Source organism: Drosophila sulfurigaster, chromosome 3, assembly GCF_023558435.1.
Source record: "Drosophila sulfurigaster albostrigata strain 15112-1811.04 chromosome 3, ASM2355843v2, whole genome shotgun sequence".
NCBI classification, from domain to species: domain Eukaryota; kingdom Metazoa; phylum Arthropoda; class Insecta; order Diptera; family Drosophilidae; genus Drosophila; species Drosophila sulfurigaster.
Window position 1 is genome coordinate 16,682,599 of NC_084883.1, and position 16,541 is coordinate 16,699,139.

At 38.1% G+C, this 16,541-nt stretch overlaps 2 protein-coding genes across 3 annotated transcripts in view; one reads left to right on the plus strand and one right to left on the minus strand.

Moving 5' to 3' along the window:
- The window catches only part of LOC133843197 (knirps-related protein), a 30,655-nt gene extending 18,901 nt beyond the window's left edge, over positions 1 to 11,754 (plus strand). Inside the window, exons 3-4 of the mRNA XM_062276638.1 lie at positions 5,749 to 5,826; positions 9,257 to 11,754. Of these exons, the coding sequence (XP_062132622.1) occupies positions 5,749 to 5,826; positions 9,257 to 11,200 (2,022 nt within the window). The 3' untranslated portion in view covers positions 11,201 to 11,754. The remainder of the gene's footprint in view (positions 1 to 5,748; positions 5,827 to 9,256) is intronic.
- The window catches only part of LOC133845300 (uncharacterized), a 168,890-nt gene that overhangs the window by 138,837 nt on the left and 13,512 nt on the right, over positions 1 to 16,541 (minus strand). The gene's annotated exons all lie outside the window — the stretch shown is intronic.

The following is a 16,541-nucleotide window of genomic DNA, read 5'->3' on the forward strand; positions in this document are numbered from 1 at the left end:
TTACAACAACAGCAGCAGCAGCAACAACAGCAACAAAAAAGCAAAAGTATAAAAAGAGGCAAAAAAAACTAGAACAATTTGTTTCGAGCATTTTGCGCACAATGAACAAAGCGAGGCAATTGCTTTGTGCATGATTTCATTTTAATTAAATTATGTTTCTTATTGTTGTTGTTGTAGTTGGTTGGTTGTTGGTGTTTTTGTTGCTATTATAATTGCATGCAAACAATGCGAGACGAGCACTTGGTCGGGTTCTCCTCCTCCATCTCTTCCCTCTTCGAGGGGGGAGATGTGCACAATTTGTTAGCCATGCAGCGCATTTGGTATTGCGAGTACTCGTATTTGTGGCAGCTGCTTCACATTGTTGTTGTTGTTGCTGTTGTTGTTGTTGTATATGCTGCCAAGGTCAAGTTGGGCAATTATCATAATTTTTTTGCGCGCGCGCTTTTTTGGCCACGTTAATGGCACTTAGCTTAACTGCGAGACGTTGCGATGAAACTGGAGTAAACGTGCCTTTAATTTATCTACCATTCATATATATAGTATAATAATTTTTAATTTTTTTGTTTAACTGAATTATTTTTAATAATTTCATATTCATAATGAGCGCGAATTTTGATATATCTTATGCCATTGCATCATCATCATCATCATCGCATGCGATGAAATATTAAAAATTCTACTTGCTATTTTAGCTTGACTTAAGGTTAACAACAAATAACAAACAACAGCAGCAGCAACAACAACTAAAAGCAGCTATAATTAATCACACACAAAATCAACAAGATCCAAAAATATATTTTTGTACTGTCAGTTTTGATGACGACGCGGGAAATTTTTGCGCTGTCAAACTGAACAGATCAACTGATTTGTGCATACCCTGTAAATATAGATAAATTAGAAACTAGATCAGATTGATTTATGCTTCTAAACAAGGAATAATCACAGTATGTTATTCCATTTATGAAAACAAGAGTTTGTTCATTTAATATGCAGACAAATTTCTTAATTGAAATTATCGCAAAAATGTAAATCACAGCAAATTTCTGCGTCGCGTATTCCCATAAACTTGTTTTGTTTTCATTGTTGGGGTACTTTTTCTTAAACATACTAAGCGCAAAATATACCAACTAATTAAAATAAATTGGCTACACAGCAAAGCGGACAACTGAATTGCAGTCGAACTCATCAATATGCTCAAACAATAAGATGGAGGAGGGTGAAATGTTTGTTTAGGAGGAGGAGAGCGGGTCGGAGGTTGCTTAACAAATTGCGCACAAACACAGTGAGAGAGTGAGAAAGAAGCAAAAAATAAAAGCAAAATTATTAAACAAATTGGATAGCAAAATACTAACAGCAAAAAGTATTTTATTATGCATAAAAAATTCAAATTGCATTGTTTTTAGTATTTTGTATTTGATATTTTTAGCTAATTTGTTGTTGTCTTCTTCTGTGTGTGTGTGTGTGTATTTAATTTATAACACTTTCACTTAATAGCCACTAATTGTGGCTCCAACATTTTGGTAGCTGTGTGCTCCGTAGAATTATGCAACAAGTTATAAATTTTGGAAGCAAACCTGTACCCAAATTAGTGGGTCGCTTGAAAAGATGATCAAATGGGCTTCTTTGTTTTTTCTTTCATTTTTTTTTTTTTGTGTTGGTATCTTTCTCTTCTTTTATTTTAATGAAGTCATTCGATAAATATGAAACATGATATGCTTAAACAGTGGCATTTAATGAGCTTCTTTTATTTTCTATTTGTTATTCACGCATAGCAGAACTTAATTGAGTGACAGAGTTTAAAAATAAACCTAATTTTTATTTTATTTAAATTGAGCAGTTTTTATCGAAATTATGAAGGTCCATAACAACTTAAAGCTTAAATTATAATTGGAAACTAGAGATTACAAGCGATTATCTGATATCTATTTTTGAATAATATTTAATAACTTACAAAATTTATTAATGTGAATAGCTGCTTAATTTTGAACGTCCGCTTGACTTGTTTTCATTAGCATAAAAATTATGAATTGAATTAATCTAATTTGAAAAGTACCATTTAATATTTATTATGAAAACTCTTATATTATTTTTAAAAGCCAATAGCAAACATGATTCATTCTGAACTGTAGTTTTAAACATCATATAAAATTGGCATAATAAGCATAAATAAATCAATACATTCCTAAGTAGCATCTGAAATGTATTGAGAACACACTAACTCGGCTGGTATATTTTGACCTCTATATTTTGAATGAAGTACTTCGTCGATACACCAAATATGTCATATAGAATATTTGTAGTATTTTTGCGATATACATTTTGGTAGATTTTCCCAAAAATGGGTCGAGGGTATCTCACAGTCGAGGACATTCGACTGAAGCTTTCTCACATGTCGGTTTTTAAATGTCTGTCAAAATATATAAAAAGAGTTAATCAAATCAATAAAATATGAGTTAAAGCGTTACAATCGATAGTACAATTCAGTCAACCCACGTTTTGGGGGATATTTTTGATTACTAAAATTAAAGCGAACTCGCAAATCATTCGCTGACACTTGAAGCAAATTTTAACACGACTCACAAACAAGTTCAAGTAACGTACGTAAATTCAATAGAATGCAATATATATATATTTGTCTATATAGCTATATATAATCTTATTCATATATGGGGAGTTGTATATTGTGTGTAAATCAGGCAAATGCCGGCTAATCTCCAAAGTGTAGCTAACGAACAGCAGAAGCTACAATGCAGAACACGCTATCTTCCCTCTCTCTTTATCTCGCTCTCTCTCTGTCTATGTTCTCTTTCTCACTCTCATATCTATCTTGCTCGCTCTTTGGCAAGTGGAATGTGTCGTTGTGTCTGTTGTAAAATAAATGTTTATTGCTTTTTAATATTGCACATTGTCTGCATAAATTTCACGCGACTCAGACGGACAAACAGAGAGAGGTGGGGAAGGGGAGAAGAGGAGAAGGGGGGCTGATCGCAGGCTGTGCAACTTTGTTATTATTCTTTCTGATTCTCGTATTCGTCGACTGCTTCTTCTTCTTGTTGTGCTTGTGATTTAAAATCAAACTAAATCTGCTGCCAATCCACAAGTTGTTGAAACTTGAAACTCATAATTTTTAATTTATTTTATGTGATTTTTATTTGTCGATTAATCCCAAGCAACAACAGCAACAGCCACAAACAGCGCGCCCGACGACGCTTTATGAAACCTAAACGTACAAAATTTATTTCCTACCCAAACTCAACGCTCTCGAACCTCGCGACAGCGACTTCGACTTCAACTCTTAAAGCCAGAGCCAGGGACAGAGACGAGGATCGATCGAGTCGTCTGTGGGGAGAGCGAGGGGGAGGAGTTGGATCGAGCAAAACTCAACACATAACACGAAATCAGATTAGCATGTTTTACAGGCACCGAAACAAGCCAAAAGGAACTGAGCGAACTAAGCCAATTGCTGGTACGCCACTTGGTCTGCTGCTGCTGCTGCTGCTGTTGCTCTTGCTGTGGCGGTGGCTGAAGCGGTGGTGCATTCTTTTGGGGCCACCACAGGTTCGCAGGTCTGTCTCAGATTGGCCAAAAGTGAATGTGTTGAATGTGCTTTCTCTACTTTGTAATGTGCCAATTGTTTGGACAGATGGGAAAAATTATTGCCGCCAATTGGCAGTGGGGCAATTGCAGCTATAAAACTTAAATCCCAGCAACTCCAACAACAACAACAACAAATAATAATAAAACTAAAGCTGAGCAGTCGACTGCCTTGGTTTTTTGTTCAGCTGCCACCTGTTGAAAGCACCTGGAACAATTTCTTTATAATGAGAATTAAAGAGTTGTTCAATGCTTGCTGAGTTTTAACTATTCATATTGATTTATGATTTTTAGATTTACTCGGAAATTAAATATAATTAAAAGTTTAACACGCGAGTATTTACTATTTCTAAAAGTAAAATGCAGATTTAAAGATATCAAATTCTTTGTCGAAAGAAGATTTGGAAACGCAGAATCTTAAAATAAAAATATATAATTAAATTTTTATAACATTTTTGACGAAATGATAAAATCAAAAAATCATTCAATATATATTATATTCGGAAATTTATATTTATTTAAATATTGTATGTAATATATAATATATGTTCATCAATTAGCCTGAAAGCCTTAGAGGCATTGGCTTATCTTATTGTATTCGTTATTTCAATAAAATAATAATATAATACAGCAATATTGCCCAGACTATAAAAGGCTTGAAAACATTAGTCTTTGATAATGAGTTGAAACAGAATTGATTTACGAATTTTTGATTTATTCGAAAATTTATGACTACTGTAAAAAAAATTGAACATTCAAATATTTGAATAAATGTTAATAAAGCAATCAAAAAATAGATGAAGATTCCTCAATAGCAATCAACTTTTTGATAAGTTTTCTGAATAATGAGTAATAAACTTTTGCTACACCTAGGTCGCAATTTTAGGAATTTAAATTAAAAAAATGAGCTATAATTTTATAACAAAAATTTTCACAAAGTTTTGCTTAACATTTTGGCAACATTAGTGTATCTTCTTTGACCCTATGCAGACGTCAGCTTCTGGGAGGGAGTTGTGCTGGCAAATTGTCAAGCATATCGTAAGCGAGGCCAAGATCTGACGCAACAATATGTTTGTTTCCTTTGTGGCATATCTGCATGCCACACGTTTGCCTGATCTGGGTTGGCCACAGACAACACAACAACTTAAGTCAAGTCTCCCACGGGCATGGCCTTTGCTTTGTGTGTGTGTGTGCGTGTCAAGAAAACATTGCTCCAGTTAAAGCTGCAAGTGCACAAGGCAAAGGCTCTCCCTCCCCTCCCAAAACAAAAAAAAAAACAAAAAACTGAAACTTAGAATAAATAAAAACCAAACAAAGCTGGCGACCAAACAGCAACAGCAACAGCAACAATGATGGCAATTTGTTGATAAACATTTCGCTCGCAATAAATAAACAAATATACGACGAGTGCTCGTAGCAGCACAAGTTGTGTGCGCCTATTGCCTGGGACAGTTCAAAGGAACTCGCAGCGTAGATTGCCAAGGCATGTTGCAACAGGCAACAGGCGCAAGGTGGCAAGGGGCAAACGTCGCATCGCGTTTGCAACTTGCAACAGGCCATATAAATGCAAATGCTCTACACGCTGCTTGTTTGCTCGCCTGCCCCGCTCGCTTTTTTTTCTTTTTTTTCTTCCTGCGCTGCTCTGGGGCAATTTTTCATTTGATTTCATCTTCATATTTTATTATGCCCCAGACCCAAAGCCAAGCAAGGAAGGCAACCACCAAACGTTGTCCATTTCCATTCGTTTTGCCTTTTTCTTTTTTTCCTTTTTACTTGCCATTTTTTTTTCGTCTTTTTGTTGATACCAATTTTGCGATATGACAAACTATGTTTGCATTTTAATTTTTAATGCGTGTGAATTTTGCTAGCGGCGCACTTGCTCTCAGTTCTCTCTCAGCTTTTGCAATTGGATTTGGTTTTGGATTCGGATTTGGGGATGGAGAGCGATAGATGCTCGTGTCATGATTTGCTGTTTGCTTTTAATTGAAATTTTATGAATTTATTGCTTTCGGTTTTGTTTTCCTTTTCTCTTACTCTTATTGCACGCAATGAGAGCGAGAGAGAAAGAGACACTAACACTCGTATGCTATTACTTATATGTACGTATTTTCATTTGCAATTTTCTGCTCCGTTTTTCTTTTCATGTACTCGCAGATGAATCAGACGTGCAAGGTCTGTGGAGAGCCGGCGGCTGGATTTCATTTCGGCGCATTCACATGCGAAGGTTGTAAGGTGAGTTGAAAGGGTTCAATCTGATATGCCGCTAGCGAGTGCATGCCACGTTGAATGTGCATAGCATATTGATCATACGACATGTGGTACCAAAAGTTGCTCACAAATTTGTTTTATTTTGAAGAATTTTGGTTAACATTTTAATGGTTTGATGTTGAATGCTATTTTATTAGTTGTAAAGTATAGATTGTGTAGCCAGTAAGTTTAGTAAAGAGTTATTAATGAGTTATCGAAATTTTCGATAGTAACCCAAAGTTCACTTTCATTAACAGAGTTTATTTAAAAATGCAATATTGTTACACATTATAATAATATAAATTTATCTATATTTGAACAAATCAAACAGTTTATTACTTAATAAAAAATTTAAGACTAAAATACACAAGCGTCATAAATGTTTAAAAGTGAAGCACTATGTTAAATTAGAAACATGTGTGAACAATCTAATTTATAGCAACCGCATCATCAACATATATATGTAATCTACATATAGCTGGCTTTGTTAGCAGAGTTTAAAGATAGTTTATTTGAAAATGACATAATGGAATTTGATATTCATACTAAACTCAATTACGTATAAGTATAAGCGTGTATAGATTAAAATTTTAAATCTAATCGACAGAAATTGCATTGGTACATAAGTTATAGAGACTATCGAGTAATTTTATTTATTGCGCAAGCTGCAGTTGATGCACAAATATATGGAAATTATCAAATGGCCTCATCAACATTCTTTGGACATTTTCTATTGAGAAATGTCTTTTATGTCTTTTAGTATTGCAATAAATTTGGCGATTGTATGTCACACGTTAAACATATTTAATTAATACCCAAAACTTTAAGTGTTATCGATAACTTATACATGTCTTGCTACAACTGTTATTTATGCTTCAGTTATCGACATTTTTTCGCTTGTCATAAATTGTAACATTACAGTTAATGGATCGCAATTCATACTATCGAAAGTTTTAATTAAATCGCATTTATTTGCTGCACTTAAAATTGCCGATTGCCAACTTTTACTATCGTTTCACTAATCAAATCAATGCATTGATGGCACAGCTTCCAATCATTTTTTGTTGGTTTGTTACTTCTGGCTAGAAATCGAATTGCTTCGCAAATAAAAGCACCGTCATAATAATAATAGTAATAATCGAGGCTGCGGCGCCTCCCTGCCAATAATATGAATAATAGTTATCGATCGCTATTGGCATTCCATAATAAATCGCATCGGCGCATCGTGACAAAGCCGTAGAGTAAATGGTGCCATAGCAAACTGGAATGTTGAGTTCATTACGAGCAATATCAATCGCACAACAAAAGCAACAGCAACAGTAACAGCAACAACAGCACAGAGATAAACGACAACAAAGAACGCCTCAGGCTAAGGTCAAAGTTAGACAACAATACAAAAGAAGAAGAGAAAAAGAGCGCTCCACAAAATGCATAATTGATTTAAACACGAGTACTTTAGACAGCCCTGTTGCGATGGGGGTGGGAAAGTAGAAGATGAAGGCGAAGAAGGCGAAGAAGAAGAAGAGGGAAAAGGTCAACTAACGTACAATTTGTGGGTCAACATTATTTGATTTGTGCGCGATCGCGTGGGTCGACTAATTTGACGCCCACCGAGAAGAAGAGATTCACCAAAAGCCAAGCGAAGCGAAGCGCAACAGAGGAGGTTAAGCAAACAAAAGTGAATTCGCCTTGGCGCATTGAAATTGTGCTTAGCAAATGTTTCGTCCGGTTCTGCTGCTCTGTCAAATGAAACTGAAAACTCAAAGAAGAAGGCAGAAGGCAGAAGAGCAGCAAAAAGAATACACACCATATACATATAGTTCGTATATTCTACTACTCGTAGTTGTATCCTCCATTTCCATTTCCGACCCAGTAATCTTGATGCCCAATTAACCTTAAAAGTGGATTTTGTGCATTGTTTTTGTGTTTCGTCGTCGAACTCCACCTACGACAAACACACAAAACACACAACAGAACTCGAACTGAAACTGAAACCGAAACCGAAGTTGAAGTTGAAGCTGAAGCAGAGGCTGCAACTGCAGCTGACTGAATACTGACAGACATGACTGTCTGCCCAACAGTCTGTCTGTCTATTGTCCATACGCCAACTTGATTGCAACGCTGCGCGGTGATTTACGGCCAACATTGCAAGTTGGCATAAGTGTTGCACAGCCTATAACCTTTGCAACATGCTGCGACGTCTCTCAGCAACAGCGAGAGCAACAGCAACAACAACAGCAACATGTTGTAGTCATTTTCGTGCCGCATTGAATTAAATTGTTTGTTTGCTTTGTTGCAATTGATTGTGCCCCAGCCAACGGTTAATGGTGTAGGTGGATGGTGCATGTTCCATGTTGTTGTTATTGTCGAAGAGCAGCAACAGTTGCTGATGAATCATCAGAAAATTTAATGAGATATTTGTGTATTGAATGACATCATGGCAGCCAAACATTGAGAGAGCTTGAACTTCAATCTATGTTACTCGAATATCGCATCGATTTTGAGTATCTTTGCTCTAACTAGTGGCGCCCTCTATTGCTGAAAGAAATCTCTGCAAATACTTTTACAGTCGAGTTGAAAGTAAAGCAACAATGGATCAATGATTGAACAAATAGATCGCATAGTTGCCAGAAGCAGCATGTCAACAATGGTCTAAGGCTAAAAGGATACTTCACCTCAAGTTGTAATTGAGAGATGAGTGCAGCGCGCTGCAGTTGAGTGCGTGAGTGCATGAGTGAATGCACTCAAGTGCAGATCAAATGCCAAGAGTCTTCTTTTTTTTTGCCCAGTGTTGAGCCAAGCAATTCAACATCAATCAGCAGGTGCTAAAAGTGTGAACAACAAGGACTTGAGTACGCAGGGAAAAACTAGAAAAGTGCAACAAATTTAAAAGCATTATTATTAATACAAAAATGGTTCTTTAAGATTCTTTGTGAATTTTCTTTGCGGAATGACTTACAGAAATTTCAAAACATCTGAAACTAAAAAAAAGTGTATTTGCTATTCATAAATGTAGATTTAAATTTAAGCAAGTTTCATTAATAATTTAATGAGGAAATTATTTCTATTCTATTTATCGTACACATATTATTTAATAATTTAAAGCTTGTTCAAATACTCGAAACTAATATACCGAAAAAATACTGAAGTATATAAAAAGATTTATATTTTTTATAATAGAATAACACGATAATAAAAATACATCAAAGGGAACACAATATACCAGATTGTCTTATAAATTAACATTTACATTTTTTATTTCTGAAGTTCCATGAGTGAGTAGTTATTAATAATAGCTTATTATGTGTATTCTGGTATCACAAGTCTATTCATAATATTACTTTTAAGTTTATCTCTTCCACAACCAATGTATACTAAATCTTCCCTCATCTTCTCTTCCCCCTCTCCCTTTCAGTCCTTCTTCGGCCGCTCGTACAACAATCTGTCCTCGATTTCGGACTGCAAGAACAACGGCGAGTGCATCATCAACAAGAAGAACCGCACCGCATGCAAAGCGTGTCGCCTGAAGAAGTGCCTCATGGTGGGCATGTCGAAGAGCGGCTCACGCTACGGCCGCCGCTCCAACTGGTTCAAGATCCACTGTCTGCTGCAGGAGCAGCAGCAGCAGGCGGTGGCTGCGATGGCGGCGCATCACAACAGCCAGCAGGCGGGCGGCGCAGGGAACGCGGGACTCGGAGGTGCTGGAGGTGCCACAGCCAATGGATGTGTGAAGTCGATGGGTGGCGTGCCAACGCCGTCGGCAGCAGCTGCTGCACTCGGTATGCTGGGGCATGCAACGGGCGGCTATCCGGGACTGTATGCAGCGGGGCCGCCACGCAGCAAGGAGGAGCTGATGATGCTGGGACTGGACGCGAGTGGGGACTATGGGGGCATTAAGCATCCTTCGCTGGTGGCTTCGCCATCGGTGAGTTCACCCGATTCCCACAACTCCGACAGCTCCGTTGAGGTGAGCAGCGTGCGTGGCAACTCGCTGTTGCAGCTTGGTGGTGGCAAGCACAGTGCCACAGGCGTTGGTGCAGCAGGTGATGCAGCAGCTGGTGGCCAGCAGGCAAGTGGCGGTGGCACAGCTCCTGGTCGACCGCCACAACAGTTGCGCAAGGATCTGGCGCCATTCTTGCCGTTGCCGTTCCCCGGGCTTGCCTCGATGCCAGTGATGCCGCCGCCCGCCTTTTTGCCACCCTCGCATCTGCTCTTCCCCGGCTACCATCCTGCGCTCTACTCCCACCACCAGAGCCTGCTCAAGCCGACGCCAGAGCAGCAGCAGGCAGCGGTTGCGGCTGCTGCGGTGCAACATCTCTTCAACAGCAGCAATGCAAGCGGGCAACGCTTTGGCCCGCAGTTGCATGCCACATCGCCGTTTGCCGGTCACAAAGAGGAGGCCGCGGCAATTAATCCCAATCACAACAACAACAACAACAATCCCCTAATGCCCAACGGCGGCAAAACGACGACGATGACGACGGCCTCGAGTGCTGCTGATGAGCTAACGAAGCGATTCTATCTGGATGCAGTGCTCAAGTCGCAACAGCACAGTCCACCGCCGTTGGCCACCAAGCTGCCGCCGCACAGCAAGCAGGATTACTCCATCTCGGCACTGGTCACGCCCAATTCGGAGAGTGGGCGCGATCGTGTGAAGAGCCGACAAAGCAACGGCGACCCGGAGGAGGATGAGGAGCGTGAGGGACGCAGTGATAAGGCAGCGGAGGAAGAAGAACACGAAGTGGACGAGGAAGATGAGGAGGATCTGGTGGTGTCCATGACGCCGCCACGTTCGCCAGCGCAACAGCAGCAGCAACAAACGGAGGAGCAACTTGAGCCGGAGCCGTTGCATGTGCAGAGCGCAGCACAGGATAATCCCATAGATCTGAGCATGAAGACGACGGGCAGCTCGGCCAGCAGCAGCAGCTGTCAGGATGTGGACACTGAGCTCTACAGCGACAACGAGGCAGCGTCAGACAGCCACAAGGTGAACACAACTGGCGAGGATGAAGAACAGCAGGGGAAGGAGACAGAGGCAGAGGAGGAGGAGGAAGAGGAGGACGCTGAGAGGCAACCAGAGCTCGAGGATAACAGCACTTCGGAGACGGTCAAGACCAGCATTGAGCAATCCCACAAGCTCAATAACAACAACAATAACAACAACAATAATAACAACAACAACAACAATAGCAACACCAGTGATAACGAGGCAAGCGATAACATTAAACGCAAACTGAATGAACTCATCCAGGAATCGAATGCCTCGAATAACTCAAAGCGTCTGCGCTTGGATTCGCCACCAAATCTGAGTGTCAAATTGGCCACCTCAAACGCACTCGATCTAACCACCAAGGTCTGACCATAGACCGTAAAAAAAAGATCGCTTATCGTGCAACAAAATGGCGACAATCAACGCGTATTTTGTTGAACACTATGCAACAAACATTTTGGCACGAGCTGCAGGTTAGGTTTTTCAACTATAATTGTTAATGATTTAAAGAACTTGTTGTGAAATACAAGTGCAAAACTTGTACAACATAATTTTCCTAATTTGAGATTCTTATTTTATTTGACACGTTTTTTATCATACACAAAAACCAAAATACAAAAAATGTATATTATACAAAATTATATTTCAAAATTGAATTTGAAAAATTTGTTATATACATTTAAAGCACTTTAAACTATTAATCAAAAATGCCAAATTAGAACAATTCAAATTGTTAACTAAAAAAATTAGCATACATATACATATATTATTTTAGGTATAAAGCAAGCGCGTTCAAAAATGTTGTTGCATAGTGTGATTTATAACATAGTATAGTATATGGAATGCCCTTAAATCAAACCGCGTCCCCGTGCCCCCCTTACCACTATGCCAAATACAATTTAAAACACAAAAAGAAACAACAAGCGGAGATCGAGATGTGAAGATCGCGCGTTCAATGTTAAGAACACGGATCGTGCCGTTTTTAAAGATATTATCACATCGTTTAAAACAACTAACTAAATGGCAAATATATGCAAAAGGCGCCGCCGTCGAAAGATGGACAGAGAGATGCGGAATTAGCATATGTGAACCGAAAAGTATAACAAACGGTGAGCGAGTGGCGAGTTCTCCTTAATTAGATGCAACGAATTATAAACAAATATCTCGAGTATTTTAGAACGATGACAACAAAGAATGAAATCGAATCGAAATCGTATCGAATCGATTCCAAATCAAATGAAATGAGACCAGCCTAAATTGTTGCAAATTATGCAAGACAGCTTATCTGTATCGTTTGCATAATATCGTGTCGTAGTGGAATTTATAATTTATATAAGCAACGTTTTTCATTATAGTATAGTTATACTACTATATAGCATAATATACTTATTATACTACTTGTATTGTGTATCGCGTGTGTGTATCGCATTGAATAGAATACCTAAAGTTTCTTAATAGACATACGACTATTCCAAGTATTTCATAGATCGTAAATAAATGTATCTTCTTTATAGCGAATTTCAACTTTAAACTATTGTATTCGATTGCTTTAGTTCTCGAGTTATTAGTCACAATTAGCAAATTTGTATCTTTAGCCTTATACCTATTATATCATTAATATATATAAATATATACATACAGATGTCTAGCATAATACTACATATATTTAATAAATCAAATCAAAGCACCAAGTTGTATAGCATAAATTATTATTCTATTTGTATATTTTAGATCTTTACTTTTTGGTATACTACGATATTCTCTGTATTTCTTTCCTCCCTTCCTCTTCATGCTTCGTATGCAAATTGTGCGACGCAACATGAAAAGAATAATAAAAACAAAAAAAAAAAAAAATAAAAACAACAAAATACAACAGAAAACATAGAAACTGAGAAAAATATTATTGATATTAAATAAACACAAATAAATATTTAGATGAACGACTTTGATGGGCCTTTTTATCAGCATTTTGGGTGCGTTTAAAGCCATGAGGAAGTGGGTCAAAGAGCACATCAATATGTACATACTTATTATAAGCTCTGATCTGGTATTTAACGACTGCGTTCAGTTAAGTCTATGGGAAAACTCCAAAATATGGAAGCTGCTCTAGAGAAAGTGCTGCGAACGAAGTGAGTGAAAATATTAGACAATAAAAAAATATACAAATTAAAATAATTAATTTCTTAATAAATACAAAAATGTTATAGAATGAAATTATTTTTTACTGGCAAACTTAACAAAAAAAGATCAAAATTTTGTTTGCTTTTGGAGGATATTTGTTTTTAAACCTCTTTTATTTTACTTTATTTATTTAACTCTACTTTATCTATTTTTGATGTAATCTCATTTCATTTCAATTCACTTTATTTCATTTAGTTTTGTTTAGTTTCACTATATAATATTTGAATTCATGTTATTTGGTTTCATTTCATATAATTTGAATTTTATTTCATTGCATTTAATTTACTTTCATTTCATTACATCAAATTTTTATTGCCTTTTATTTCATATGAATCATTCCATTTAATTTTCCTTCCATTTCATTGCATTCAAGTTTATTTTATTTGAAATTCATTATTACTTAATGTATGTTTTAAATTTGATTTTATTGTGTGAATTTTTTTTTAAGTTTTATTTGATTATTTTTCAAATGACTCGCAATTAAAGTTTTCTACTCAATTTATTAAGTGCTGCTCCAGTTTCTCAGCGCTAATCAACGATCCGTCACTGTATCTTTCTGGTTTTATCTACGAATCAGTCCCCAGGCAGTTGTCAGCAAGTGCAAACTGCAGTTCGGCGAAAAGAATTCCCACACAACAAAAGCTGAGAAGCCGATCGATTTTCTCAGCTCTCAGCTCTCAGGCTCTTGATTCGGGGTAGCTCAGGAGCTATTTGGCTGCTGGCTGTTGGCTGTGTCGATGTGCATACCAGAGGAGCCAATCAATCCGAAATCTATTTCAATCAATCTTTGCGTAATTGTAAATACTTTCAACATATTTCTCGCTTTTGCCTTGGGACTGACAGTTGGCGCGACGAGTTCGCGATGTGATGTGATGCGATGCGATTCAATGCGATCCGATGCGATGCGATGCGACGAGTCGACGGCAAATGGCGCGAAAATTATAGCAAATGCTTGAGCTTCAAGCTAGAGGAAGAAAGGTAGAGAGGGGATGGAGCAGCAAGACCTGAATTCGTTTCTATTTATTTCACACTTGAATTGATGCGCTGCAGCCGAGATTGACATTTTGCAAATGCTCACAGCATTGGCTCGAACCTCGGGGCCAGCTTGATAGCTTTGAAAGCAATTCCGGCGACTCAAGACCGAACACCGAGCACCGAAGACGGAGACGAAGACGGAAGACTAGAAGACTGAAAGCCAGTCTGGCAGTCTAAAAAAGACCCGATGATCGCAGACAGAAGCTAAGCGACAAATGCTGCCGACTTGGCTTGGCTTGCAGGCTTGGCCGCTGCCAAAGAGACGCGACTTGACGAGCTGACGGGCAACCCGGCAGCGGCAGCAGCAGCAGCACAGACCCTGGCTGGCTGACACGGAAGAGACAAGAATGAGATGGAAAGGGAGGAGGAGGTGGAGGAAGAGGAAGAGGTGTAACGTCCCCAGGCACATTGTCAGCACTGAATAGTAGTGCAAATAAATTTCAATTGCGAGACACATTCTCCCACTGACATTGTTTGACACCTTTGACTGCACACCAACACACACACACACTCACACACACACTCACACATCGATACCCAGCGAATTTGCATGCAAATGCGTTCAAGTAAGATCAAGAGGTAGAAGACGAGGCAACTGCGAGGGGCTTGGGGCCGTCTTCAGGCTTATTGTTTGATCTGCACAGATTGGCCAACACCCAGCAGCGTTGTTTTTTTTTTCTTTCTGTTTTTCTTCTTTCCATTTTGCTAACAAGCTGGCAAAAGCAGTTAAAACTTAAGCGACGCGTCGTCTTATGCCTCGTGGAGGTGCGACGCACCCAGCTTTAGCTTTAGCTTCAGCTACCAGCCTGAAAGTCAAATGCGACCTCATCTAATACTCCATTTATATGCTCCAAATCCATTAAGTGTTTTGCCGCTTTTATTTGCTACCCACACACATACACACACGGAGGAGCAGGGAGCCAGAGAGAGAGAGAGAAGGGAACTCAGACTACACCCTAAACTCTTGTCGCGCATTTGGAACACTTTCCGCACCTAAAACGTCAACTACAACAACAACAACAGCTACGGTAAAACATGCCAAAGTGCCATCAGTAAACCCATAAAAACTTCTTTAATGCACTAAAAGGGATTTTTTTAGTTCAAAGTTTTTATTTGCACAATCGATTATTTGGTAGATTGACAATACAGTTTGTACAATAAATATGGCAAAGAATTAATTATTCTGAAAAGTGTAATAATAATAGAAGAGTTAATTTGTGGTATAACTTATTTAACCAATATTTCATTATTAATTAAACTGCTTCAATTTGTAATTTCGTTGAATGAAACTCCAATCACACATATTATTTTCACAAATTTTTGTAATTAATATTTCTGTTAATAAAAAATAATTTAAAGTAACGACTTGCTGCCTCTTCTTTGCTTAGTTCCACGCTGGATAAACTTTCATACATTGAATAGAATCAATTCAATTAAAAATTTGATTCTTTTATACATAAATTTCATTACTTTGAGTCAGAGCATCTTAACAATTCAATAAACAGTTTATAATTAGCGACAGTTCACTGTATAAGAAATGACACCAACGCTGCCAGAAACTGGAGACTGGAACTCCCAGGTTGCCACACATACAGCACACGCATCATGTGTTGCATGAAACTGTAAAGATTTGCTCCAAGCCCCAGTTTTTTTTGTAGCATGCTGTGCAACCGTATAAGTGTGTATGTGTGTGTGTGTGAGTGAGTGTGTGCCAATATTAACACCTAACACCTAAGCAATGAACTGATCTGAAACCAGACGACGATGATGATCATGATGATGCGTTGAAAGAGTCGAAGACTACTTTTAATGCATTTAACAAGCAGCTTCGATGGTGTCCGAGCACATCTATTGAACACTGTAATCAACACGCCCACATTTGGAACACCTTTTGCCCGATGTGTCAGTTGCCTGTTGCCAGTTGATAGTTGGACTATCCCCAGAAATGCCCAAGACCATGTGACCATATGAAAGTGGCTCTTAACTGGGTTAACAGTTGCGCAGCAAATGGAACGGAAGTCATTGAGGATAAGCGAATAAATTGGAAGGGGGGAAATATTTACGAGAGTACGACAAAACACTTTCAGCCTTGCAATCTGCGGGGGATCAATTTATGAAAAGTGTTCAAAAGCAGCCACATAAAAAGAAGGAGCTCAGACAGCTATCGAGAGAGAGCGTACAATATTATAGTGAAGGTGAGTAAATTTTGTTGTGAAAAGCAAGAGCATTAATATATGAGTACAATATGTGAAATACAAAGTTAAAAGTGAAGATAACACTCAATTAATAAATTTATAACATAACAAGAAACTCATTTATATTAAACATCTTCATAACAATTCATTGGTGAATCACTCTTTAAGTGTACTCGACTGCGATATATCCAATATACAATAGGAGCAAAAGAGCGCGGTATTATTCTAAAAATATACCAAATTGATAATACCAAAATTACCTAAATATACCAAAGATTATAGTTGCTTTATTTATATAA